We start from the raw sequence: 27,213 nt of genomic DNA, 5'->3' as shown, positions 1-27,213 counted from the left end.
ATACTACAAAGCGACAACTTACAGACAACAATGCAGTGTGCTCATTAGTAGCATGGCTATGAAATACACAGGTTCACCGACCTTAAGGAGAGCAATTTCCCAGTGGTCTTTACTTTACAGATATCCCTCGTTCTATACTTGTGCACATATTTATGTAATTTATCCACCGCATAAATAAAATTTGTTCTTGTAGCTAATTTATCAATATTAAACAAAAACTTTGCTTAACTTATGTGAAAATGTTTACAGTCTGTAAAATAACCCATTATTTATTCATTATTTTGCAGGTGTTCAGATTTTATGAATTTGAAGAGTCCTTCAGATAAATTTGTAAGTAGTGATAGAAATAATAATACTACTAAAATGGAACTGTTGCCGTCAGTGAGTAGCGAATATGTAAAATGTAATACAAAGTTATATGAAATTTCTATAGGTATTCTTGCTTTGGTATGCCTGATTTTAATGGGATTGTCAGCTGTACTTGGATTTAAGGTTTTGTCATTAAGAAAACGTCCTCGTATTAAGAAAAGAATTATTGTGAACAAGAATGTTACACCATTAACGTCACTACCACAAAATACTGACCAGTGTGAAATCACTATTGAGAATTGTTGTAATATGAACATTTGTGAAACGGTAAGGTTTTTTGTTTTATGTATATGTATAATTGTAATAATTTTTTTTAAGTTCTAAGAATAACACGGGTGCTTTAATTATCCCTTTGTTGTGTTTATTCTATAATTACAAAATAACTGTTCATTTACATTTGCTTTAATCAAATACAATAGATGGTATACATGCTATATTTTAATGATTTTCCTTCACTTTAAAAAGTATTTTTTTTATCCTGCAGCAGGATCATGGTAAGATTGTAAACTATCTATCTACCTTGAACAAAGGTAAAATCTCATGGTTGCTTAACCTTTTGCTTTTCTCCTTTTTGTTTTTTATTCTTTCTTTTTTGCGCGAGTATTATTGAAATTGGATCGGTTGCTTTCATTTGTAATGGTAGAACCATCTCTCAGTTTATCCAACCATCTCTTGGCCAGAAAAGTATCCATTTCTTTGTTGGGACTTAGCAGAGCAGTGACCTTCTTTGCCCGAGAAACTGTCAAAGGACTAAGGATTGCAAATAAAACCAAACTAATAGCTGAGGTGCTTACATGGTAAAGTTGGGCCTGTTGCTCATAAATTTACTGTACATGGACTTACTGTCCGTGTACTGATATCTGGTTTTATGAAGCAAAATGTTTATTATACAAAGTTATATATTTTATTTTTATTATAATCTTAAAATTAAGAACTTAAAATACTTATTCTCTAATATCTAGCATCATTGTGCTCCATTTTAGTTTTGGTAATGATGTTATAGATACTATTCTTTTTTTTTGCTAAGAGTTGCATTTACTGTAACATAACATATGTTAAACATAACATATGTCTTGTTTGATTAAGATTTTATGTAATTGATAATTAATACTCTTTCTATTAAAAACTATAAAAAAAATAGTAATAAAAAACAAAAAAAAATTTAATACCTGTAATGAAATTATTAATTAAAAGTGTATAATGAAAAGGGCCTTTTTTGTTTGTATCATTAAGATCATTAAGGATCTGGTTGCATTCATTCTGATTTTTTTGGTTTTTTTTTTTTACTTTTTAACAGTTAGCTGTAATTATGTGTCACGAAAATAATCAAATTTTTTAATAATTTTATGCTACATCTATGATAATATTTTAGTCGCTTCATGTTCAGTTATTGGATTTAATTTCATACGTTTGTATGATTTGGTGGTGTTTGGATAATTATTTATTTCAAATTTTTGTTTGTTGTTTTTGTTAAATTGATAAAGAGGTGTTTATCTTGTGCAGTAATGGTTGTTTGTTATCGATCATGGTAATGGATTTTTCTTTTTTAAATAAAGAAACTTTTTATTGCACCGTGACTTTGACTTTGCATTTTTATATATTTGATATTTTGTGTATTATTATTGTTCTGTAGTAATGATAGAATTTTTTTCTGGCTTAGCTTAGCTTTTTTGTCTTCCTAGGATTAGGAGTAGTGCAAGCGACCAAAAAAAAAAAGAAGAAAACAAATACTTTGGTGGCGATATTGGGGAGGGAGCCGATCAAAGTTTACATTTTTTTTTTAATTTTTAAAACTTTTTTGTGTTTATTTAAACTTTAATACTATTAAAAGTTAATAAACTTTTAATACAGTTTTAACTTTTCATAATTCATCCCGATCCCCATAAAAGAAATCTTAGGTAACGTTTTATTTTTATTATTGGTTTACAATTTAGTGAAATTTTGTTTTTGTTACTTCCATTTAACACAGTAAACAGAAAATCAAGAAAAATTCTTTGAAGGTGATTTTGGTGGTGGGGAGCAGAAAAAGTTTTGGGTTTTTTAAAGTTTTTTTGGTTTATTTAAATTTATAATGATAATTTTACAGTAAAGATCATTAATTACCTGCACCCCAAAAAAGAAATTTCGGTAACTTTTTCATATTTAATTGTTTTTCTACTATATAAGATTAAGTAAGTAACCAATGCCAGGAAAATATTACAATTTTCTCGTCAGATTTTTTTTGTATTTCAGTGACAATACTTTCGGTCACTTATGTAGTTTTAGTGTTACTGTCCTATTTTTTCTGTGTTTTATCTATAATTAAAAGCAATATATAATCATAATAATATATTTTTATAACTAAACAATACTATTTGATTTAAAATGAACTTATCAGTATGAAGTATTTTTTATCATATAATATTCAGTATGATTTTCTAATTTTTTAAATTGATACAATCTGAATGAGTTTAAAAATATACACGTAAATATGTTTAAAATATTGTTAATCATACTTAATAAACAAGAGACCCATCAATTTTTTTTTTTGTTTTATTAATTTAAAATTCATTGATGGATCCATTATTATTAACAGCAATTTGGTTGATACCCCATGTATAATTTTTAAAGAAGAAAAACACCTGGAATTAAAGCATGTTTGTTGTATAAAGGAAACCAGTATTTTCTCTTAACTTTCATTTTTATTGTTTATATATTTTTCTTGTTATTAAATGAACCTACTAATTTTACAAAGATTTTGTCATCAAATTAAAAAAAGATAATTTTTGCTAGGTAACTGCCATGTTTGCCACATTCTAATTAATTAAATACATTTAAGGAAAGTTCAAACTGGCACATAGCATTTGTAGTGTTGTAGATGATGGTGTGACAGGTGGAGAAATTTTTAAAAGCTGTTCAACTCCAATTCAGATTTTTAATTTTTTTATGAGTCATTATGGATTTTATTGAAATAAGGATTTTTCCACCTTTAATCCCACCTGGATTTACTTCGGTTAATGATATACTGTATTTCATAATTATGCTTTTCTTTTAATTTTGTTACTTTATATGCAGTATGTATATATTCAAAAGCAAAAACAAAGTTCAGTGCTCTTAATCTTACCTTTTTTTTTCATTTTTTAATTCTCCCTTATGTATCGCTACTGCTTTCAAGGATTGCTCATCATCAGTCGATTAAAATTAAAATTTCAAGATTACACATTAAAATACCATGTTATTACAGATAATTAAAATTTTTTAAACATCTTTGTGGTCACCACTAAATACAGCACTATACTCACCAGGGGTGTACATAAGGGGGGTTACTGGGTTTGAACTCCCCCTTTTGAAGATTTAAGTACTTTTTAATATTAGGCCTGTAAAATAAACATACTATAGATTTACACATATGTATTTGAGTATCTTTTTAAAAATCCATTGAATTCTCTCCTTGTATTTCTCACTCAGAGTAACAAAATCTGTTGACATAAGATCCAGTCTGCCGCTCTTGCATCTTCAATAATTTAATCCCTGTACTTGGAGCTATAACACATACAGTACATCACTCTATGTACAACATAGTAGCCTTCATTCAGCATTCTTAGAAGGTGGCAGTACTCTCACTGGCGCAGTGGGTGTCAGCATATACCCCTCCTCATCTACTGGAAGAGAGGAAAGACCATCAAAGCTGTGCCACTTATTAAGAAGGTACAATAATAATGCTGACCTTGTAATAAAACAAGGCCGACACCATATAAAATTACTGTTGTAAAACATATTGTCGGGACAGCTCTGCATTGGCAGCAATGCATATATGAAATATTGTACATTGTCGAGTGGTATTCGCTCATTAGTCTGAGTTCAGATTGTGTTGTGGAACATTCGTTTAACGTTTTGTGCATTATGCAGTTCATATTTTTAAATATAAACTTCACATTATCGTTCCATGTTCTTTAATATGTCTAAGCGACCGATATTAAGTTCAGTTTTACAATTTTTTAGCAAAATGTCATGTATCAGTAGCGATTGTTGTAATATTAGTGAAAATTTCACATTGCCAAATATTTCTTTGCTGCTACAACGTGATGATGCTGTCGCAAATGTTCTTCTCGAAACTAGTAACCCTTCTGTGAAAACTCAGCTTGTGTTGAATGTACATCACCATCGCTCAATAATGTTGATATACCTGTTGAATCATTTAGAAGTGATAAGTGTATTGTTCTGGTTTTTGGAAGCTTCAACATTTCAAGTTCCAGTGAACCACACGCTTATGATATTGGTGTTTACATAGGAAGAGACTTGTCTAATGAAAAAAACTGGATGTCTTGAAAAATATCTAGGAACCAAATCCAGGTTTATTTTTCTAACAAAAGGAAAGAGAAATCTGCCATTTCGGTTTAAATGGCTTTACTGTTGGAAGTGGCTTGCATATTCCAAATTTAAGGAATGGAGTTTTGTAAATTTTGTATACTTTTTGCTCCAAGAAGCGGTGTTGAATCTGGCAAGTAACCCTTAGGTCAACTTTGTAGTGAGAAATTTGACAACTGGAAGGATGCCATCAAGCGATTTTCAGAACATGAGAAGTGTCTTTATCGCAAAGAAAGTTTGGAGGTAGCCGGTACTTAACCGAAATTTCATGCGGGAAGAAAAAGTCTATAGATGTGCTAATATATACTTCAACAACTCAAAAGAAACTGGAGAACAGGAAAAAACTTATTCCTATTACTGAGAGTATTTTTTGTTTTGCGGGAAATAATGTATCGCTGTGCGAGGCCAGAGGGATTTAGGATGAATAGAAGTCGAGGTCGACCAAGAACTAGAAGAAAATGATAGCAATTTCAGGGGTCTTCTTCACTTTTCAAGTAAGACTGATACTGTATTAAAAAATGTGTTATGTGTTGGAAATGCACAGTACACCAGACCTAGAATACAGAATGAAATAATTGAAGAGTGCAACGACCTGATTGTTCAAAATTTCGTGAAAGAACTTAATACCTCCAGTTGCTTCTCTGTTCTCACCGATAAGACTTCAGACATATCAGGCTTAGAAGAATTATCTCTGTGTATTAGTTACATTGATAATGAAAATTTCACTGTGAAGGAAAACTTTTTACAATTCATATCATTGTATGATGTGACCAGAAAAGGAATCATAAAGGCAATATTGGACAAGTTGCGTTATTAAATGTAGACATAAATAAGATTTGTGGTCAGGGGTATGATGGAGCTATGTCCATGTCAGGAAAAGTAAACTGAGTCCAGGCACATGTAAAGGAAATAATGTCGTCTATATGTCCACTGCTTAGCACACAGCCTCAACTTAGCTGTATCCAGTGCTTATGAAGTAACTGCAATTAAAAACTGTATGGGTACAATATTGAGTCTGTACAAATATCTTAATACCCCTAAAAGGCAAACATGTTTTAAAATCGGTGATGTGAAATGGAAACTACAGCTTTATGCAGTGAAAAACTCAAGTTTTCGCAACACGTTGGTTGGAAAGGTATAATTCCGTGACCGCAGTGATGGAATTGTATAACCCTATTATTGCAACCCTTCAAAGCATATCAAAATGGAAATATTGAAAGACTTTCAGTACCTTTTACCTACAAACCCAGACTTTCTGTCTCAGGTTTCTGCTTTCACTTCGCTCACAGAATTCTACACCAGTGGCATAAGAAGTGGTTGCCAGGATGATCTGAGTGATGGATTAAAATTACGGTAAGGAAGAATTGCATGTCTTGAAAAGGGAGACCAACTGAAAACGGCCATAGATGGGTTAACTATGTGCAGTCCCAACATAATACCAAATATATTCACTTTGCTAGAAATATTAGCTGCACTTCCATTGTTCACATATATAAATGAACGATGTTTCTCAATGCGTAATTCTACTGGAAATACATATTTGTATGGATTAGCACTCAACTTATATAGAAACTACACTCCAATTGCAGAAGATGTGTTAAATGAACTAATTTAAAAGAAATGTTGTTTTGACATTATATTGTGAGTGCTGAAATTTCCAAATGTAACATTTGTAATGTACATACTGTAAGCCACATACATTATAAATGCTATATTTAACTACCAGTACTCTTTTTGAACAATGATTTTTCAAAACAATAATACACTATAGTAGAGTACTGATTTGAACTTTTAAGACAACCGCATTCAATAATTTATTCAAATTCCTTCATACAATGTGAATTCATCAGTGCCAGTTTCATTCGTCAACCTCAGTGAGTCCAAATTGTGTTTAATTAAATGTATTTCATTATATTTGATTGCTTCCATAGATTTTATATGTTATGTAAAGTGTCTTATCTATCGTATACAAATAACCATTGACTAAAATGTATAATTATTGTGTAGTCTAAGTGTAGTAATGACATGTGGCATTGGCACAAGCATTTTTATTATTCAGAATGAAATAGATGTTAAAAGTTGTTAAAAAAAATTGTAGCCTAAGACTGTGAAAAAAATAATTTATAGATTTTATTAGAGTATTTATGATTATGATATGTTTGAACATATCAAAATGAATATATCATAGCATGATATAATAATAATGATCATAGTAATAATAATAATAAAATAACACACAAAATTTAAAATACTGATGTCAATTGTAAACAGTTTTAATAATGACACTCCCGTAACAAAATTCTCTGTACACCACTGGTACTCACTTGCTAAATACAGCACTATACTCTGCCAGCGGCTAGCCACAAATATGTTTAAAAAGACAATTAATTATTCGACCACATGTTTTATACATGTAATAACTTTGTATTTTAATGTGTAATTTTGAAATTTAATTTTAATCAACTGATGATTAGGAATTCATCAAAAATGATACGTAAGGGAGAATAATAAAAATGAAAAATAAAGTAAGAACTCTTATTTGGTTCTGTACTGTGGTAAATTGCTGAATTTTGTTTTTGTTTTGAGTTAATTAGTACAGAGGAAAATATGGACAATTTAAAAATCAATTTTACTAAATTAATATATATATATATATATATATATATATATATATATATATATGTGTGTGTGAATAATTAATTTAAATGTAATTTTTTAAGTTTATTTTCCTTGTGATTGGACAGAATTAAATATAATCAAAAAACATATTTTACTTAAAAATATGACCTTTATTAATTGCCTATATTAATATATATATATATATATATATATATATATATCAAAGACAAAAGTATAAAGATCATTTACCACCAAGAGTACAGAATTCGATAGTGCTTCCTACCTTATGCTTATTATTTTTTTTCTAATAGTGCTTTTGTGGTTTTCCCTGATCATCAGTTAAAATTTTTCTTCCAAATAAGATAGGAAGCATTATCGTATTCTGTACTGTTCTTGGTGGTAACAGTTTTTTTTCATGTCTCTTTGAGATATTAGTACAGAGGGGAATATGGACAAATACAGTAACAAAAGAATTGTTTTTGCTGAGTTTATATATACACACACACATACATTCACTATTTGTTTTATTCATTATTTCTAATAATGGATTTTTACTTTTATTTTTTTGCTCTTTTCGGTTTTTTTTTTGTTTATGTTTGTATGTTGGTTAGTTCCTTAACAAACCTTTGTTATTGTGATTTATTGTATTCTGTGCTTTGAAAACTTTTTTCTGTAATTTTTCTATAAAAATTTCCCATAGTTCCCATAGTTGTTTGCTTTTTGAAATCTTAATTAGTCCTTTGTTAGTTATGCATGCGAGTTTGTAAAGCTAAGCAAGACAAACCTAGGACATATGCTATCTCTTTATTTTAAATCATTGAATTAGTATGCAGCTTTTTTAATGTTTGTACTGTGAATATATATTGATGTTTATATTTGGTTGTAAAAAAATTCATTTGGAAAATTCTTGAATCTTTGCATCATGTGCACAGATAAATTACTCTATTTTAATTGTTGTGAACACTCTGTGCTCTGTTGTGTATCTTTACTTCAATTTTTTTTTTTTAGTGTTCTGTATATTGAAGGGTGTTCAATAATTAAACAGATAAATGACTAGAAAATTATTATTTATTTAAGTATTATGAAACTGATCCTGTTTTTTTTTTATACATATCCCCAGCTACATAAGCTACTTAAACTATTTTTCTGTGAACTTTCTTATTCCAATAATAAATAATTGTTCGCCTCAGTGCTTTAACCATTCTTGTAACACATTCTTGATTAAAATCATTCTTTGACTTTGTTCATTTATTTTATTAATGAACATATTCATTATTGTATTTTGTTCATTGTTGCTGTATTCGGTAAACTCACAAAACTCTTTGTGAGGACAAAAAAAGATGTAAGATTCGGATTGTAAGGTAAATGTGGCAACATCTCGTTAGCCAACTTTTGAATAGCTTCCCATGTCTTTTTAGTGGTTGGAGATGGGCTTTATTGTGCTGAAGAATTACATCTTTTGAGAGAACCAGGATGCTACTTCCGTATTGTAAATTTGACTTTTTGTAGCATGTTACACTAGTACTCACATGTTCTTCCAAATAATTACAATAATTTGGGCCTTGTATTCTCGCTTAAAATGATGAAGCCAGATTTCATCACAAATTATTATTAGATTTAAAAAAAACATTGCTTTCCAGTGAAAACTGTTGTTTAAATTCACTACAAATGTAAATTCAAGTGTTCAAGGCATTTTCAGTCAACTGTCTTGAAACTCAGTTCAAACACATTTTGTTCTAATTTAGCTGATTGTGATTAATGGAGTGGACAGGTCTGATACTTACATTAAATTTAACAGATTTTCCAAATTTTTATCTGAATAAGATCAAATTTTACTTGTGAATAAGATCATTAATACAATTTTGCAAAGCACCATACAAAAATCTCCATGTTTTCTATGAGGAAAAATTGTGACACTTTTCTGCCCAATTTGAAGCCCAAATTATAACAGCTGACACGTGTAAGAGTATAGCTCATGAATTTTTACAAATGAAATCTTCCAACATTTAGAATGTTTTTATTTTAGTCATTATTTTCACTTACAAAAAGGAACATGTTAAGAATTGTGAGGTTTATTATTTTTTTTTATTGAAAATTACTAACATATTTATTTATTTAAGTGTAAAATAAATGTTTATATAAATGAATGCCACATAGCATAATGAAGCACCTTTCTATTTGACTATTTTGACTTTTCGGCACATTATGTCTTAATGGGATACTTTTTTCTGTTTGCTTAAGTTTCTTTCTTAATTCTGTATCTTTACTTGTGATATAAAATTGTATTTATTTTGTAAATTGTGCAGTAGGTTTATTGTGTAAATTCTGGATTAAGTTATTGTTTATAATGTACTTTATTGATTAGAAACTTTAGAAAGTTGAAGAACTTTCAACAGAGAGCTTTTGGAATCGTTGGCGAATTGAAATAGTAAAATAAAATCAGTGTATTGGTATATGATCTATATAATGATTTTTTTTTTTGGCAAGGGTGGGGATAAAATGAATAATTAATTTTCATTTGGACAAGTGTATGTGAAAAGGGAAAGTTCACTTGAAGTATATAGGGTTAGAATTATTTGAAGGTATAAAGAGAAGTGAAAATATTGGACAATAAAGTTTGTGATTTAACCTAGAAATGTTGTAGAATTTGTTATGTGAAGAAGATAATGATAATAATTATTTTTTGTTCAAGTGTATTCGTATTTTTGCATTTCCATCAGAAATAATTTTAAAGTCTATTACTAATTGTAAAATGAAATAGTGTCATTTTCATTTCCAGAATTTCCTTGTATCTGAAATTTAATTTTCCCACATTACATCACTCATTGGATATTACAATTTAACTATATTGGATGTGCTTTGCAGAAATTTAAAAAAATATACCTTAGAGTCTACCCGGTCAATATTATTTGGTGATTATAAAGATAAACCGATAAGACTTATTAACACTTGCTTGGATTTAAGGGTGGTCACCATGATTGAATCTACTTTTTCTCATGGTTAACCACCTTACATGTTAGCAAATAAGCTCACATAATAGTAAAACCATTAACCAGAAGACAAACTATCAGTATATATTGTCAAAAAGGTCTGTGGACTTAGAAATCAAAATTCTCCTCCGCTATTTTTAATTTTGTTTAAAGTATAAATTTATTATTTATAATTAAAAATGTTCTTGGTGACGTGAGTAATACAGCAGTTTTTTATTTAATATTAATTGAAGATTACTGATTGGTGTAATTTTTGAGATTGCTTAAAAGATCCTTACTTTGCTTAGAATTTTTAAGTGTTTATTATGTGTTTTTCTTATTGTGTTACATGTAATTATGTGTATTTTCTGTCAAAAAACATGTGTTTTTGGATATGCACATGTTCATACATATGTGTATGCATGAGTGAGTGCACACACATATAATACACACACTTGTCTTGCATGAATAGTAGATATGGATAACTGTAAAAATGTATTTATTAAACATTTATTTTAAATATATTTATTTATTATTTGCTTTTGTTACTTAAAAACAATTAAATCTCAAGTCATCAGTTAAAATAATATCTAATATAACTCTAACTGTTTCTGTTAAATTATAACATAATTTTTTTAAATTTTCTTTAGTTTCTTATGTTTATATTTTTGATTTTAACTTAAATTACTTATATCATTTGCTCCTATTTCCTCCAAAAGTTTTAAGATCCTGATAGCTCCCATTTCCTTTTAAATTATCTTCAATTTTTACTATTTTCTGATTTCCTTCCTTTATTCTGCATCTTCTACTAATCCTTCTAGCACTGCTTTAATCAGTACTCCTCCTCTGATGTAAGGTCCCAAGCTATAGCTTTCCCATTTTGAAATGTTCTTATTAAGAACATTATTGCTAGTTTCATTAACTCTCCTTATTATTCTTCATTCTTCACTTTTCTACTCATTTAATCTTCTTCTAACACCATGCCCACATTTTAAATGCCTGTACCTTTTCTTTTTTTCTAGTGCATATCTTTCACATCTGTACTGAAGAACACTCAAAATAAAAAAAATCCAAAAAAACCTCTTCTTTCATTCTTACTATGTAATAACTATTTCTATTAAACACATACTTAGTCATTGTTATCTTGTTTTCAACTTTGCAATCTTCTGTTAACCATGCTGCCTCGTAACTATTGCTTAATTTATTAAATCTTTACTTCTACTGTGCAGTTATTGGTAGCTTATTGTGTCTCCTATTGTCATTACTTTAGCTTTCCTAACATTCATTTTTGTTCAATAATTTTCCGTAGCATCTTCTAATTTTATAATCATCTGTTCGAATGTTCTGTGCTTCATGTAGAAGTTAAAACACAGATAGTTTTATTTCCTAACAAAAAAAAAAAAAATAACCATCTATCATCTTGCCAACCTTATACAATTTTTTCCTCTCTTATGAATGTATTTGTTTATAAGTTTTTGTGTTTATTTTTATGGCCATTTTCTGATTCGGTTAGTTCTTTTATCTTTTGTCTTTTAATCTGTACTTTGAGTTCTTAATATTTCCATTTGACAGTCACATGCTGTTTTTATATCTTAAATATATCCTTTACCAATCTCCAAATACTTTTCAACAATAATTCTTAGTAGCCGGATTGCATCTCTTGCTTTCTTTCCTTCCTGAATTCAGATTGTTGTGTAACAATTTACATAATTTTTCCTTCAGTCTTTTGATCAGAATTTACAGAAAAATCTTTGCTGAATGAAAAATAAAATTAATTGCCACATAAATTTTGAAACTTTAATACTGTTTTTTGAAAATTGGAATCTGTTAATTAAGAAAGTCTTGCGGCCACACCCCACTGTTGTAGATTACATTGTATAATTTCACCATCTCTTGTAATCCCTCCATTAAGACACTTAATTTATTTTATTGACAATGCTATCTATTCCTACAGCTTTCTATTGTCCATCTGTATATTTGTTTATTTAACTTAAGATTTTACAATTGCAGTCCCTACTATATACTCTTCCACCTCAACCTGATCTATGGGAACGTCATTTGACTTTCTGTTAGATTACTGTATACCTGTTACCTTTTAAGTACCTGTTACCTTTTAAGTATATATTTCTCTTTGTATAAAACTTTGCCATTTCTGCTGACAACTTTAGTGGCTAAGTTTTAATTTAACTGTTTTTATTGCTTCATCATTAATTTTTGTATTTTTAAAATTTCATTTAGATCTACAGTATTTTATTTTTTTATAGTTAAATGAAATTTATTATTTTTTATTTTAATTTATATCTACTTACTGAACTAAGCCCCATTTTGTAATTACAAAATCCTTGATCATGTTAAATTTTAATTCTTATACAGAACTGGCTGGTAAGCAACCTTGTATTGCAGTGGCTAACTTGAAAATATGGTCATCTGATTATAAAAACTTATAATATGACAAGATTAAGTTAAATTTTTTAATATATATTTTATCTGGTTCTCTACGTAATCACTGGCAACACAGCAGCATTTTTGTTAATGATATTATTTATTATATAATATTCTAGTTTTTATTTTCGTTTTATCTTCTTGATCTACCTACATAGTTTTCTCATCAAATTCTCTCATAAATTTAATTTTTCTTCTGTTTGTTTTTAGAAAGCTTAATTTCAGATTTTATTGAATATTAGATCTGAAATTAAGTTTCCTAAAATAAAATCTGAAATTAAGCTTTCTAAAGACAAATAGAAGAAGAAAGAAATTTGTAAGAGAATTTTTTAACGTAACAAACATATATATATATATACTTACATAACAGTATGATGATACTAATTTAATTTAGCGCAATCCGTCTGAAAAAAATACTTGCCAAGAAAAAAAAATGAAATAAGGAAATTAGAAAATTGTGATAGTGATATATTTATCTTAAAAATAAACAATTTTTAAAAAGTACAATATCATTATATTAAAATTTCATCAAGTAAAAGAGGAAAAAATAGTTCACCTCTCAATATATTTCTTTAATACATAATAAGTTGCTTTCTGTTGAACTACTGTCTTGGTTTCCCAAATTTATCAGTATATTATCTACAGTAATATTTTCATACTACTGTCGTCTGCTCGCTTCTTTTTTTTGAAAATTCATTGAGTTTAAAACACGATGTAGTGATGTACCTCTAGAAAGATTCAGCAGTTCAGAATCAGTTTTCAAAGAATTTAATATTTTATTCAATTTAGGAAGCTCGTTATTGAAATAAAATGTATTAACTTTTTTCCTGATAGGATTTTAATAAAATTGTCTAACTTTTCAATCATTTTTGGACACTTTCGAATCTTTTTACGGGTAACATGTTTACCATCAATTTGAGTTTCTTTATTGTATTAAAAAATGTTCTTTCGCTAACGCCTGTTGTACTACTTGCTTTCCAAGCAATGTCTCTGACTGCAATTTCAGGATTTTCTTGTTTTAAGGTTTTGTATACAATGCTGATTTTTTTTTCAGAGCTACTTTACTGGTTTATGTTTCACGACAGAATCATTCATTACTAAACCTGATTGGTACAAAAACACAGGATTAATTAGTTAATTAAAACTGATGAAAATAAACTGAATAAAATTGTTACAAAATGAGTTATAAAACTGTATTGTGTACCGTATTGAGCAACAAGATAACTTATACTGAAATACCATCTTTCCCTGAACTGAATAATGGTACAAAGCATTACAAATGATGCTGTCATTATTAAGCATCACTAAGAAAGGCGCAATAAAATTTTTAATTGATTTAATTGCTTATCATTGGCATGCCACAGTGCCAGGCAAGTGATAGTTTACAGTACATACCCTTAAAGCAACAATTGCATTTGCACATGAGAGTGACAGAATCCCTCAGGGTTTAACTACTGAGATATTGCTTGTACATTTTGAATTCGTATATAATATATATATCTGCTGCATGGTTTTGGGAGACAAGGATTAAGTTCTTGTAAACACAAAATTTCAAATGCTTCTATTCTTTTCCTTTTGCTATCTTACTACCCATGATTCACTGCCATGCAGTGTTTCATTCCACACAAAAATATTTTCAAAATCGTCTCTAATTCTTAGGTTTATATTTAATTCTTTTTAAAAACTCTCATTGCTGGTCTCATTCTGCTTTCGAAGTGTGCATTACTCTGTCCATCTTCATAGTTTTATACCCTAAATAGCAAAATTCTAGAATTTTTGGTGTATTATGTTTTCTTGTATTATTATTTAATTCCTCATTTATTTCAGTATATTTGTTTTATTCTCATTTTTCCCAAACTGAATTTCTTTCCTTATGAAATTGAATTTTTGGTTTCTGCCAGAAACAATGCTGTCAATAAATCAAAACATTTTTATTTTTCTCCTGGTATATTTACACTATTCTCATATTAGATTTTCAACTCTTTTGGTGAATTTCAATTCTTACTAGTCGTTCAGTTTTTCAGTTTCACTGGAATTATATTTTGTAAATCCAAAAGCTTTATTGCTTTCTAAATATTAAAAAGTGGTGACTATGATTGTCTTGTTATTTAAAAATTTTATGATTCTTGTTTTAAATTTTAATGATTTTAAGGAACAGCAAGTAAGATGAACAAACCAGTTGTCCTTAAGTCCAGTTTAGCAGTCATATTTCCAATTGTAGTATATGTGTAATCTATTAGCTATATTATTATGTAAATTAAGTTTTTTGAAAATGATCATTATAATTTTTTATTTTGTATTGAAAAATTAGTTTTTATTTTATAAAAGTAATAATTAAGAATTCCACTGTTGTTTGTTTCAGCCTTGTTTTGAGCCTGATTTTCGGAAACCTCGTAGTGTTGAAAAATATAAAAAAGAAGAAAACAGAAATCTTTTGTCAGGAATTGATCTTCCTGGTGATGATTTATACTGATGAAAATTGAAATTCTGCAGCATTTGAGCTTGCAATTGTTATTGTTGGAATTTAATTTGTTATTAATTTTTGAGAGAGTGAATTTTGCTGGATTGTATGTTGCTTGTCTTATCTTTAATTATTTTATTTTAATAGATCTGATTCTTACAGAAATCAGGCTGTTATACCAAAGCAAGTGTCTCAAATACAGCATTTTATTTTCTGTGTACATTCCAGATTGTATGCTGTATTCTTTTAAAATTATATATGTATATGTATAATTTATACTGCCTTTACAAAGAAAAGAAGTAATTTGATATTTGCCAACTGCCATACTAATGAGAGTCATGATACCTAATGCGCTTTTAATGTGTTTATTTTATGTGAATGTGTGTGCATATTCTTACTGCGTGCAACTGGTGTATGGGTGTGTATTTATAAATGTGTTTGAATGTTTGTAGTATGTTTTTAGTTTTATTCCAATAGGCTTATTTTTTAAAATCAAGTAATTAATCGGATCAATTTGAATGCACTAACCTTGAAGAAAATCTGTTAGGTATTTATTTTTCTAGAATTCTTGCGTTATTTTAGTGCAACATTTATAAGAAAGTAGATTAATATTTATTATGTAGGTTAATATAATTTTTTTTTTTTTTTAGATAAAATTATATTTTTAAATATTTTAGCCCTAAATTCAACAAAGATAAGACAATGCAAATATAGATAGAGGTGTATGTAAGCCTGTTCCTATTTTCTGTGAAAGTTTACCATAAAATACTATTAAGAATGGAATGAAGTGTTAATGTGTTTATATAAAAGTGGTTTGGTGCTAAAAATAAGTTGGTCGAAACAAAAGATACATTGTAATGAGGCCTTAGTATTTGTTTAATGTAGTAGTACTTAAAGACTGTACTAGGTTTAATTTTTATCCATGGCAGCAATAATAGGCAATTTGTCTTATAAAATCGAAGTAACTACTTATTGAGTATTATTCTGTGTACTTAGACGATTAAAACTTAAAATCATTTAAAACAAAAAATGATTGACTTTTGTGATTGTTATAATTTAAGATAGTGTTTATTTATTTTAAAGAAATATATGCCGATTTAGTATGTAGACAATAAAAAAAAAATTATGAAAAAACAATTTTATTTATCTGCTAATTTAATTTAATTGATAATTAAACATTTGTGTAACTTTGTAAAAATCAAGGTAAAGTATTATAAAGGAATCTTTACAACAGCAATTTTGATAGTTCTCAAAAAAGTTGTTTAAAGTTACTGATTTTTTATTTAAAAATAAGAAATAAAAAATAACAGTATAACTACTATTTGTGATGCAAAATAACAATAAATGTCTTTATTCATATTTTATTTCTATTTGGTGATCTTAATAATGTTAGGATATTTAACTCTTGGGCATTTGCGCTTAGAATCTGAGTGCTTAAACTAAGTTTATATTTTAGTACTATAAGTTTAACTTTAGTTAATCTCTTTTAAAGGAAGTAAAGTTATGTTAGTTTCCTGAATTTAAATATGATTATGGTTATCTACCAAATTTATAAGGTTATGGTATTTCTATTTTTGCCTCCTAAGCTGCAGACTTTAAATACTATTAAATCAGACAACAAAAATGTTAATTTGAAAGTGTCAGGTAGCAATATATTGTTCGATCCTTGGTCGATGACAGAATTCATTTATTTATTTTTTTTAAATAATGATTTTTATTAGTTTAATAATAAAATAAATTTCAAAAAGCCAAATTTGATGTTTTTCTGAAAGTATAAAGATTTCCATCCATGTTTACTTATTTCTGTACACACTGAATAATTTTTTTGTTATTAACTAGTCCGTAACATCTATTATTTGTTATACAACCACACTTATTGAGTCTGCAAGCTTAGAAACCTCCAACAAGATGTTAATGTTAGCTAAGAAGGGTTACATGCTAAATTGTAACTTGAAGATTATTATGAAATGTACTTGATTAATAAACAATTAAGTTATATTTTGTTTTTTCTTTGGTATGAGCTTTGAATCACCTTTATTAATACAGTAAAATTATTATTTATGGGAATTTGGTCTGTCTAATTTTTTTTATGTTTTTTTTTATGCCGCATCACTGAATAGTTTTACTACCAAGCAAATATTTTCTTTTTAGAAGGAATGTTTTGGTTAAATTAAACAAAAGGTATACTTCATTAAATAGAGAGTGCAGAGGAGTAATGCTATAATGGTCAAAATCAAAATGTTGAGAAAATTATTATTGCGAGACATGAAATTAGCTATTATTTTATTATTATTATTATTATTATTATTATTGGATAATTATAATAAAAATATTAATTAATAGTTGAATTAAATATTAATATCCAGTTGAAGTTTATTATTTGTTATACACAAGAGTTAAATGAAAATAATTTATTAACCAATAACATGAAAAATGATCCATAAAAGTGAGTGTCCATAATATGTAACAAATGAGGTATTAAAGTTACATTAAGAGCATGTACTTGATATTGAAAATAATCACCTCTCTGTTCTTAAATAATTGTTATACTAATGAAAATTCTTAAGTATAAAAAAGGAATGAAGGCACGCAATAGGTTTACATAATATTTAGCTATCCAGATATATAGACTGTTCATCATCAGGGGCTATTTTCTTAAATTCTGAAATAAGCTTATGTCTTTCAGTAGAAATGGTATTTCAAAACACTTTAGCAGTATCGAGCTCTAGTTAACCTCAATTTTGTTTTACATATCTTGTAATTTTCCTAATGAATTTCCTTTCCTTGGTACTAGCGCCTGTAAATTTTTCATAGTTATCTGTCATAAAAATAAATTATACCGTTAAAAAATAAACAAAAAGCTAACTATAATATAAAAGAATATAGAAGAAAAAATAAACTAACTCGCTTTTATGCCAGACAATATAACAGTAAATAACATTAAAACAAAAGCTGACTTTACTAACTGAAAAACAGTTGGACCTTCATCTTTCTTACTGACATTCACAGGTGTGGTGGTTGCCCATCTTTCTTTCCTTTAAAGGTATTATTAAAAAGGACGACTTAAGATTCTCATCTCTTTTCCCATTTCAAATTATAGAGAAAGATTCGACATTAAAACTTGCATATCACAAATATCTTTTAGTCGAGATCAAAAAGTGTACATTTACATTTTTCCCTTGTGGCCTTGAAACTAGTTATACTGAAAAAGGTTTACGAATACGTTTATATCTTAAAAATAATGGATTTGCTTTTAGATTGAAAGAATGATTAGGAACTTCCAAAAATCAACAATTCTTTATTTGTTAGTAAGTGAATAATAAAATATTAGTTATCATTAATTATTTAGGATCAGTTCTTGTTTGAAATAACTTATGAGTTGAAGATAATGTATAGATTTGGGTGAAACTTTGTGATCGTCCAAGGATATCAGGTATGGGATGTCTGCGTATCGCTTGAAGAGAAATTATTTCTAAGTAAAGTAAAAATTTATAAAAGTGGCTGACAGGAGGAAGGGTAGAAGAATCCCGTGTTTGTTATTAAAAAAATAAACTTAGCTGTCAAAGTTTCACTAGTGCAGTTTGTTCTATCTAATGATTTGAATTTCAGGATCTTCCTAACAATATTAATTGATTTATTGAACAAAATTTTTTCTTAAAGAAATCTCTGTTATTTATTTTTCTAAAAACTACTTTACATCGATGTGAATTTTATAAACATTCATTTCAAAAATTTTAGTTTCAGTTCCAGTCGATCACAATCAGCTATTTTGTTACTTTTCTTCTTTTTTCATTTTATTTACGTAAATTGTTCATTTTGTTAATTATTAAAATTGAACTAAATAAATAAAATATTCATTATGTTTTAAATTACATATTTCAGTACGAAATATTTCTAAGTACTTGTTCAAATTTTATAGTTTAATTTTTTATTTACAAATAAATGTGTCTGTGTACTGACCTGAATACTTCCAAGAAGTTGCAAATTATGTTCATGTTTTTAAAATAGAATATTAAAAATATTAATATAGTTTGTTAGTTGAGATAATTCTTTGTAACACAAGTAAGACCTGACGTTAAAGTCGGATCTTGTCTGATATTCTATACGTACAATGAAATGTTTGTATTATATTGTATGCATTATATTTGTAAAAATTTGTATTACATTTAGTAAATATCACTGCAGTTATTAATTTTTCCTTCATTGAGTGTTGTGTAGTTTATGTAGACAAAAGACTATTTGTAATCTTAAAAAAATCACTTGTTTATTTTTACATTTAATCTGTTACTACTTGGCTTATGAATGTCTGTAGTTAATAAACCTATTGCTGTATAAACTTTGATATAATTTTAGTTATATAGATTTATGATTTAATTATTGTAGTAGTTATATTTAATTGAAAGATCTAATTTTTTTGTCTAATTTAAACAAGAAAGTAATGTTAAGAAGTACGGGATTAATTATATTAATTTGAATCGCCTTTTTTTATGCAGTTAAAAATATTGTAAAAATTACTGTTTTTAAAGGTATTATTTATATTTTTTCATTTCTTGTAGTTAGTATTGTGCTGATGATATCTACTGTTATCGGTCTTAATTATTGTTATTCGATTCTATTTGAATGGAATCACTTTAATGATCTTCTCAATGAATAGTTTATAGTTAGATCTGTTATTTCGACTGGTCACAAATTCTGGGATCGGAAAAATCATACGTTTATCAAATCCTATTTGTTTTGGATGGCTGTTTAATTTCTGGAGGAATATACATTTTTTTATAGCATAAATTCTGTTTTGGGTGAAACTTTCTGATCATCCAAGGATGTCTGTACGGGATGTCTGTGCGTGACTTGAAGGGAATCTTAAGCTATCATCTATGAAAAGATTGTCTTTTCTGCATCCATCGACTCTTTTTCTTATTCTTAATTTTGTGTTCTGTTCATGTATGTTGGACCCTACTCTATCGTAGAGGTTGCTAGGACTTATGAAGCCGGTGCATTCTTAGTGTGATCTGGAGGAGAGGGGAACTGCTTGAGGACTAATTTAAGGGCTTGTTTAATTATTGTTTAGTATCTTGTGGCTCCACAAAAAACCAAATAGATAACATACTTATTTGGTAAAGCCAAATTTCAATTATAATTCAATTAAAAATACTGAATATATGATTTAGAAGTCATAGAATATATAGATTTATCTAATTAGATTCTAAGTTATATCAAGTTATGTTATAGATATACTACTATATGTTTCTGAGTTTTGTGGCTTTAATTTTATATTTATATTTCTTCTGAATAGAATACCACTTTTTTTTCATTTAGTCTTCCTTTTTAAGTCTAATGGATTTTTTTAGCTTCTTCCATAAAAAAATGTACAAGTACACTGATTACTTGTTTAGAATAGAGCACATGTTTTTTGGTAACTATAACAGATTGTTATTGGAAAAATTGCGCTTGGTAAATCTTATTAGAATTATCAATTCTTTTTAGTTTCAAAAATATTTCACTTCATAAATTGCATAGTCCTTTTATGTCAATGATAAGCTATTTTATGAAGAAAAATTTGACATTAAAAATTTGAAGTATAAAGGATACATTTTAAAATACTTATTTCTCGTGGTTAACTAGCAGAACTGTACTAGAAATATTTTTCTCATTCTTAAGTAATACTGGACACTCATTTGACAAGTAATATTAAGTAATGGAAAGCCATTAGAAAAAAATAATTGTTTTTAATTTTTCAGTTGGCATGTAAAATCCTTTTCCTTCTGAAACGTAACAATTATATTTAATTATATTAGATAGAAGTATTATAATTCCAGCAGTCGTGAAATTATAAAATTAATTGCAAGTTATTAGTTTACTTTTAAAGTAAATAAAAAAAAAAAAACTCCTGTATTAACCAGTAGCCAACATTAACCAAAAAGATATTAATAATTCAGTTTTTGTCAACATAATTTAAATGTTTTGTTTTAAACTATCCCTTGAGTTTATATTACACTAACAAATATTGAAATACTATAAAAAAAATAGGAAGAAAAAGAAATTACATTAAGAAAAAAACTTTTGTATTTTGCTTAAAACTATCATCTATTTGCTTAGAATGAATTGTTTATATTATTTGTAGATGTCATATCTATTTCCCTTTTTATAACACACTAACTACATTTTGTAATATATAGTATGTTATACTATATATTATATGTTTATAGTATATATATATATATATATATACATATACCTTTTTGTAAATATATGATAAAACTCGACCAACATACAAGGGTTATCTTAGAAGGAAGTAACAGCTGTTAGTAAATTATTTTGTAGAATTTGGTAAATTTAATTTAAATCTTTGGATTCATGGTCAGCCAGTTTGTTTTATTGTAGATTACCACTTTCTATGTGTTTTGTTATTTTTAAGAAGATAAAACAGAATTACTAACTAATGTTGAAATTTTACTCTGGTATAGTTTATGAATTTATAAAATGTATTTGAACGAAAACACAGAGGCACGAATTTGAGGTTTTGTGTTATGATTATTTAAAGAATTATAAGTTTTATTACAGTAGAATTAATAAATATGATAAAACACCTTTTAGGATGATCCTCAATCATAACCAATGACTTGATGTGCAGAGATTGTAAAATAAGGTAAAAAATTTCATTAGCACTGTGGTCATATTGTGGTTTTTTATCGACTACAAATAAATTAATATAAAATTTACAAGTGTTGTAAGTTAAGAAAGCATAAACATACAAGTCAATGCGCAGGGTGGTGATGGTTGGTATGTACTGCTAGGTGGAACAAAGGGTCGACCACACACACATACATACACAAGTATGTATTGTGTACATGCATATGCTCAACAGTGCACTGAATGCTCACAGATACATAACTATTTCCCTTTTGATATTTTTATTTATATTTATTGTTGTTCAATCAACTATATTTTTTTTTTTTTTTTTTTAAATTGCTAGACTATTTAGTTTTTTAGTTATACAATTACAATTTTTATTTCTTTTTGAAATTTCATTTATTCTTTACAATTTTTTGTTTGTTTATTTAGTTAACAGGTAATTAGGGTAGATAAGGATTTTTTAATCAAGCGGCTCAATCCCATCTATATCATCAGATCTCACATTGTTCGATGAGTATGACTCATTGGTGCTGTCAGTTTGCATGTCGGCAACTCCCTATCTATTTCATAATTTTTTTCTATTGTTAGTCCATGTTTGCAACATTGCTTCCAACATTCCACTGGCAGTTCAGAAACTTTTTCTCAGGAATTTCTTTTATATCATTTATATTTCTCCAATGAAAGACATTTTTGTTCGCTACCTGACTTTATGTTCGCTCAAACCAACTCAATTGGGTTAATTTCAGGACGGTAGGGTGGCAATCTTATTTATTATGTTGTGACCGTGATCCTGCAATATTTTATCGAAGTAGTACTCCGTACTGGGTTTGTTAATTTGCACTAATTCGTACAGTTATGTTTTTAACATATCTGCTGAGTACAGAACATTTCTCTCTCGAAACCACTATAACAGTTTATGTTTTTAGCCGATTGAATTTGACACCTTGTACAACTTTATGTTCGGTACCAAGCATTATCTATTATAAAAACCGATCGATGTGGAAGATTTGGGATTAGCTTTATTCTGTCATTTTTTTGTAATTATCGGCATTCATATAGTTCTGGTATTCTCCTTTTTCTTTGGCACAATGTTAAAGAGCATTTTGAATTTCTCCTGTGTTAGAGCCTTTTTGTTTGAGCCATTGGTGCAACCATAACTTTTCCCATAAGTAAGTGAATATAAGATTCATCCGAATCGGTCTTCCTTCCCATTTGTAAATGTTTATTTTCTTTAGACAGTCTATTCATTTAATATGTATATGTTTAATATGTTTTTTTATTTTTTTATTAAAATTTTCCTTTTATTTTCAGTTTACTTTCATCTTTTTAGATGAAAGTAAAGTATAGGTTTCCTATACTACTAAGAATTTTTCTTAGATTTTCATTATTGCAATTTATCTGCAGATATGAGTGTTTGGTTTTAAAACTAATAATTGTTTTTCAATGTCGGTAGGGATTTATGTTGTATTTGAAAATTGCATATGATTTTACATAATGCACATCTTTGGAAGATGTCGATGTTATATTTCGTTTAATAAATATCAGTAACAATGTACAGTGAATCAACGTAACTACACGAATACAATAAGCCAACCGAATTCCTTCTAATCAGTCCTTGAACGCAGCACACCATCACCCTACTAGCATTGCCCATACCACTTCACATATGCCAATCGAGTTTCTGAAGATGAACACCCAAATCTGCAGATGAATTGTAATCAGAAAACTCTAAGGAAAATTCTGAGGAGTAAGGGAAGAAAACTGAAAGTTTAAGGAACATTTTAGTAGAAAAACAAAATATATGTATTAAACAAATAACTTATCTACAGAAAATGAGCATTTGGAGACGGGAGAAACACCAATAATGTTTTTGTACTATCTTAACTTAGAATAGTTATATATTAGCTTTTTGACTCTCATGGAATGTTATCAAACATTTATCATAGTGTATATTACAGTTCTGAAGACTGCAACTATCCATTCACATAATTATAGAAATTTTTGGGTGGTAACAGTTAAGTAGGTGATTATTATTTAAAATAAGCTTTTTCATGGTGGTTAAATGATCTACTGGAGTAGAAGTGCAACAAGACTATTATCAAAGTTCATGAATAAGTTTGACACACGCCTCGATATTGGTTGCTATTATCAAGAGGAGATGACTAATGAATGTGTTTTGGTTTTGGTAAAAAAAAAAAAACAATAAAGGTTGATCGATAATATTTACATGTTTTTAACTTTTATAATTAACCTGTTTTTCTTTCAAGAAATCCCTTGTATGTAAAAAAATATTGAAAAATTTGCAAGGGAAACTTATTTTGTTTGTATTTAATTATGTATAACCAAAAAAATTAAAAGCCTTTAAAAACAGACAAATAAACATGTATACATATTTCTTTATATATATTTTAAACTATTGTTGTAGGTTTTCTGTGTTTAATGTAAATTTCTTCTTTTTTTGTTTTTAATTAAATTTTGTTGACAGGTCTAGTATTTAATGTAAGATTTATAAAATATTTACTGATAAGGAGGACTTTTATTTTTACAAGAACATATCCACATTTTTTGATGTGGATATAAGTAGTGTATTTTTAAAATTAATTTTCATGTAAACGTGTGTTTATTGAATTACTTATTAACTTATTTTAGGATAATTGTTTAATTAATATTAGATTGTATTTTAAATTAATATTAAAAAAAAATACAGGCTGTGATTTAATGAAAAATAATTATAATTGTTTATAATAATATGAATAAAGTTTTGTTTCATATATATAAAAATAAAAAAAGAGTATTGATTAAAAAGAAAAATAGTTGGCATGAATGATCATATACTTTTCAATTAATATTGTACTTACAAATTTTTTTTTAAAATTAACTTAATTTTTAATTTTAATATGTACAGTTCCCAACAATTTCTCATTTATTATGTTGATGAATTTCTCATTTATTATGTTGATGTGAAATTTTTAATTTTAAGAAAAAGATGGTTACATATATTTTACTTATCAATTTTATTGGTGACGTATTAAAATATTTTTTTTCAATTCATTTATTTATAAACATGTAAAATTACTGTTTTACCACTGTGTATCAACGGTTATATCAGTACTTAAAAAAAATATAATTAAATTTTTTTTTAAATCAAATTTATTTTTTGCTATGTAATATTAGAGAAATGAATATAATTTGAAAAACATGAAAAATCGACTAAAGTATGCCAGTTTTACATATGTATAAGCCCATCAGTGACTTCTGAATTCATATTTTATTATTATACTATTTATACTGAACTAAAGAGTGAGTATATAATTCAACTTTATCCACGTAAGTACAGAATTAAAGTAAAATGACACTCACCTTATTTTTTCATAATGTTTACAGTAGTACCTTCGTGGGAACCCACATTCTAAGTTGTAATTCTTCATAAAATTTTTATTATCAAATTACATATTAAACTTAAAATAATAATAAAAAAATATATAACATATAAAATTTAATATAACAATTTTCAAATTTATAATTTACATATATGACGTCTTATGATAAAATTAAAATTAAATAGGATAACAAAATATACTACTTGTTGGGCCAGCTAGTACTGTAATATTGTATGAATAATTAAAATTTATGTATTATCTTTATCTGAAAATATTTTTTTTCATTTTGGAGAAATATATATATATATATATATATATATATAAAAAGTACTTTTTTTTATTATAAAATATCTTTACGTAGATTTAATACAGATTAGTTTATAATTAATATTTCAGAAACTGAAGTCACTCCCATCTATTTAAATAAACTTTTTTTAGTGTGAAAATATGTTGGTTATCTGTTCTATAGAGAAATGTTTTATTATTACAAATAAATAAATTATTGATTCAAATAAAGAGTTTATATTGAAATTTTACTACACCTTACAATACAGTAAATTCCACTTGTGATTTAAATTAGTCTTGTCCAGTAGCCATTATTAATAAATATAACATAACGAGTAATAAATATTGGTAATTCAGGATTTCAAATCCCATAGTAGTTTTCCTTTTTTAAACCAGGAGGGAGGTATCTTACATTTTAGTAGTTCAATTTTTATAATTACACATACAGATTAAATATGTGTATAAAATTTGTATTCTATTTATTTTCCTTTTCAATAATTTTTTTTTTAGTTAATCTATCAAAGATAAATATAAAATAAAGCATAGAAGAATTTAATTTATATTGGTTTCCAAGTTGTCTAATTCATTGGCATTTGTCTTTATTAATATTGGTTCCTTTATTGGAGTCCTTTCAGATACTGTTTCTATTAATATTCTTAGTAGTAGTTAGATGATCTGCTGTTAATTCAATTCAAGTTACAGACTTCATTAGAACACATAAGGTTGTTAAGTAAAGAATATTCTGTGACATACTAACACTATGGTTCAGTATTTATTATTATTTTTTTAAATTATTAGGATTAGAAAGGTTTTCTTATAATTGGGAGAGATAGTTATAGCAGTTACTCTTATATTTAAAAATATAATAAGTTCATAATTTGATTCATTTGTTGTCGCTTCATCTTAAAATAATGTATAAATTTTTTTTTAAGTACCTATGTAAAATATTTAATCTTCTAATTATTTTCTCTAGCAGCAGTGCCCATGAAGATTGACACTGCAAAGATTCTTTGTGAAGCATCTTTTCTTTTTTCCATTTAGTCTCTGGAACCAGAGGATGAATGAGGATGATATATGTGAATGTAAATGAAGGTTGACCGTTCCTTAGATGTATGGTTAATTGAAACCCAATCACCATATAGCACCGGTATCTATTATCTAGTATTCAAATCATTATAAAAGTAGCTGCCTTTACTGCCTTCGTAAAAGTTTAGCCTTTGTGTAGCATCTGCCATGTGAAATCGGAAATGTGATTCCAGTACAAATCCCTGAACATTGATTTCTCTGTATACTCAAATAAAAAGTAGCATTCCCTTTCAGTCTTAATAGTAGATTGTGAGCTCTGAGTTATAATTTTGATCAGCAACAGTTTGAGTAAACGCACTTTATTAACTGATAATATTATTGAGAAAAAATATTTCTAATCCTTTTTTAAAATTTGTTTGGTAGCAGTTATGTTTTATCGATAAAATAATGATGTAAAGCAGTATCTTCAACTTCTAAAAGCTTTTGTTGACGCTCGTTTAGATAATTTATCATTAACAGTGATAAATATTCTGATATAGAGGAGCGTAGAAACTCTGGAGACTACTTTATACCATTACCTTATATGCAGTTGTTAACTGCTATAAAAGAATAGACAAATTGAAAATAGAATTGGATTTATTTTTATGAATGATAACAATATGCCCTTTAATATCAAATTATT

The 27,213-nt window shown here is 27.3% G+C and overlaps 1 protein-coding gene across 5 annotated transcripts in view; it reads left to right on the top strand.

Moving 5' to 3' along the window:
- The window catches only part of LOC142326119 (glycine dehydrogenase (decarboxylating), mitochondrial-like), a 147,613-nt gene that overhangs the window by 23,792 nt on the left and 96,608 nt on the right, over positions 1–27,213 (top strand). Inside the window, exons 4-6 of one of the 5 annotated variants that reach the window (XM_075368318.1) lie at positions 288–636; positions 15,109–15,202; positions 15,858–17,205. The exons of 3 other annotated variants lie outside the window; for them this stretch is intronic. In XM_075368318.1, the coding sequence (XP_075224433.1) occupies positions 288–636; positions 15,109–15,202; positions 15,858–15,925 (511 nt within the window). In that variant the 3' untranslated portion in view covers positions 15,926–17,205. One more of the 5 variants, XM_075368320.1, reaches the window with a different exon arrangement.

Source organism: Lycorma delicatula, chromosome 6, assembly GCF_047948215.1.
Source record: "Lycorma delicatula isolate Av1 chromosome 6, ASM4794821v1, whole genome shotgun sequence".
In the NCBI taxonomy this organism is placed as follows: Eukaryota; Metazoa; Arthropoda; class Insecta; order Hemiptera; family Fulgoridae; genus Lycorma; species Lycorma delicatula.
This window is presented reverse-complemented; position numbering and strand designations above follow the sequence as displayed.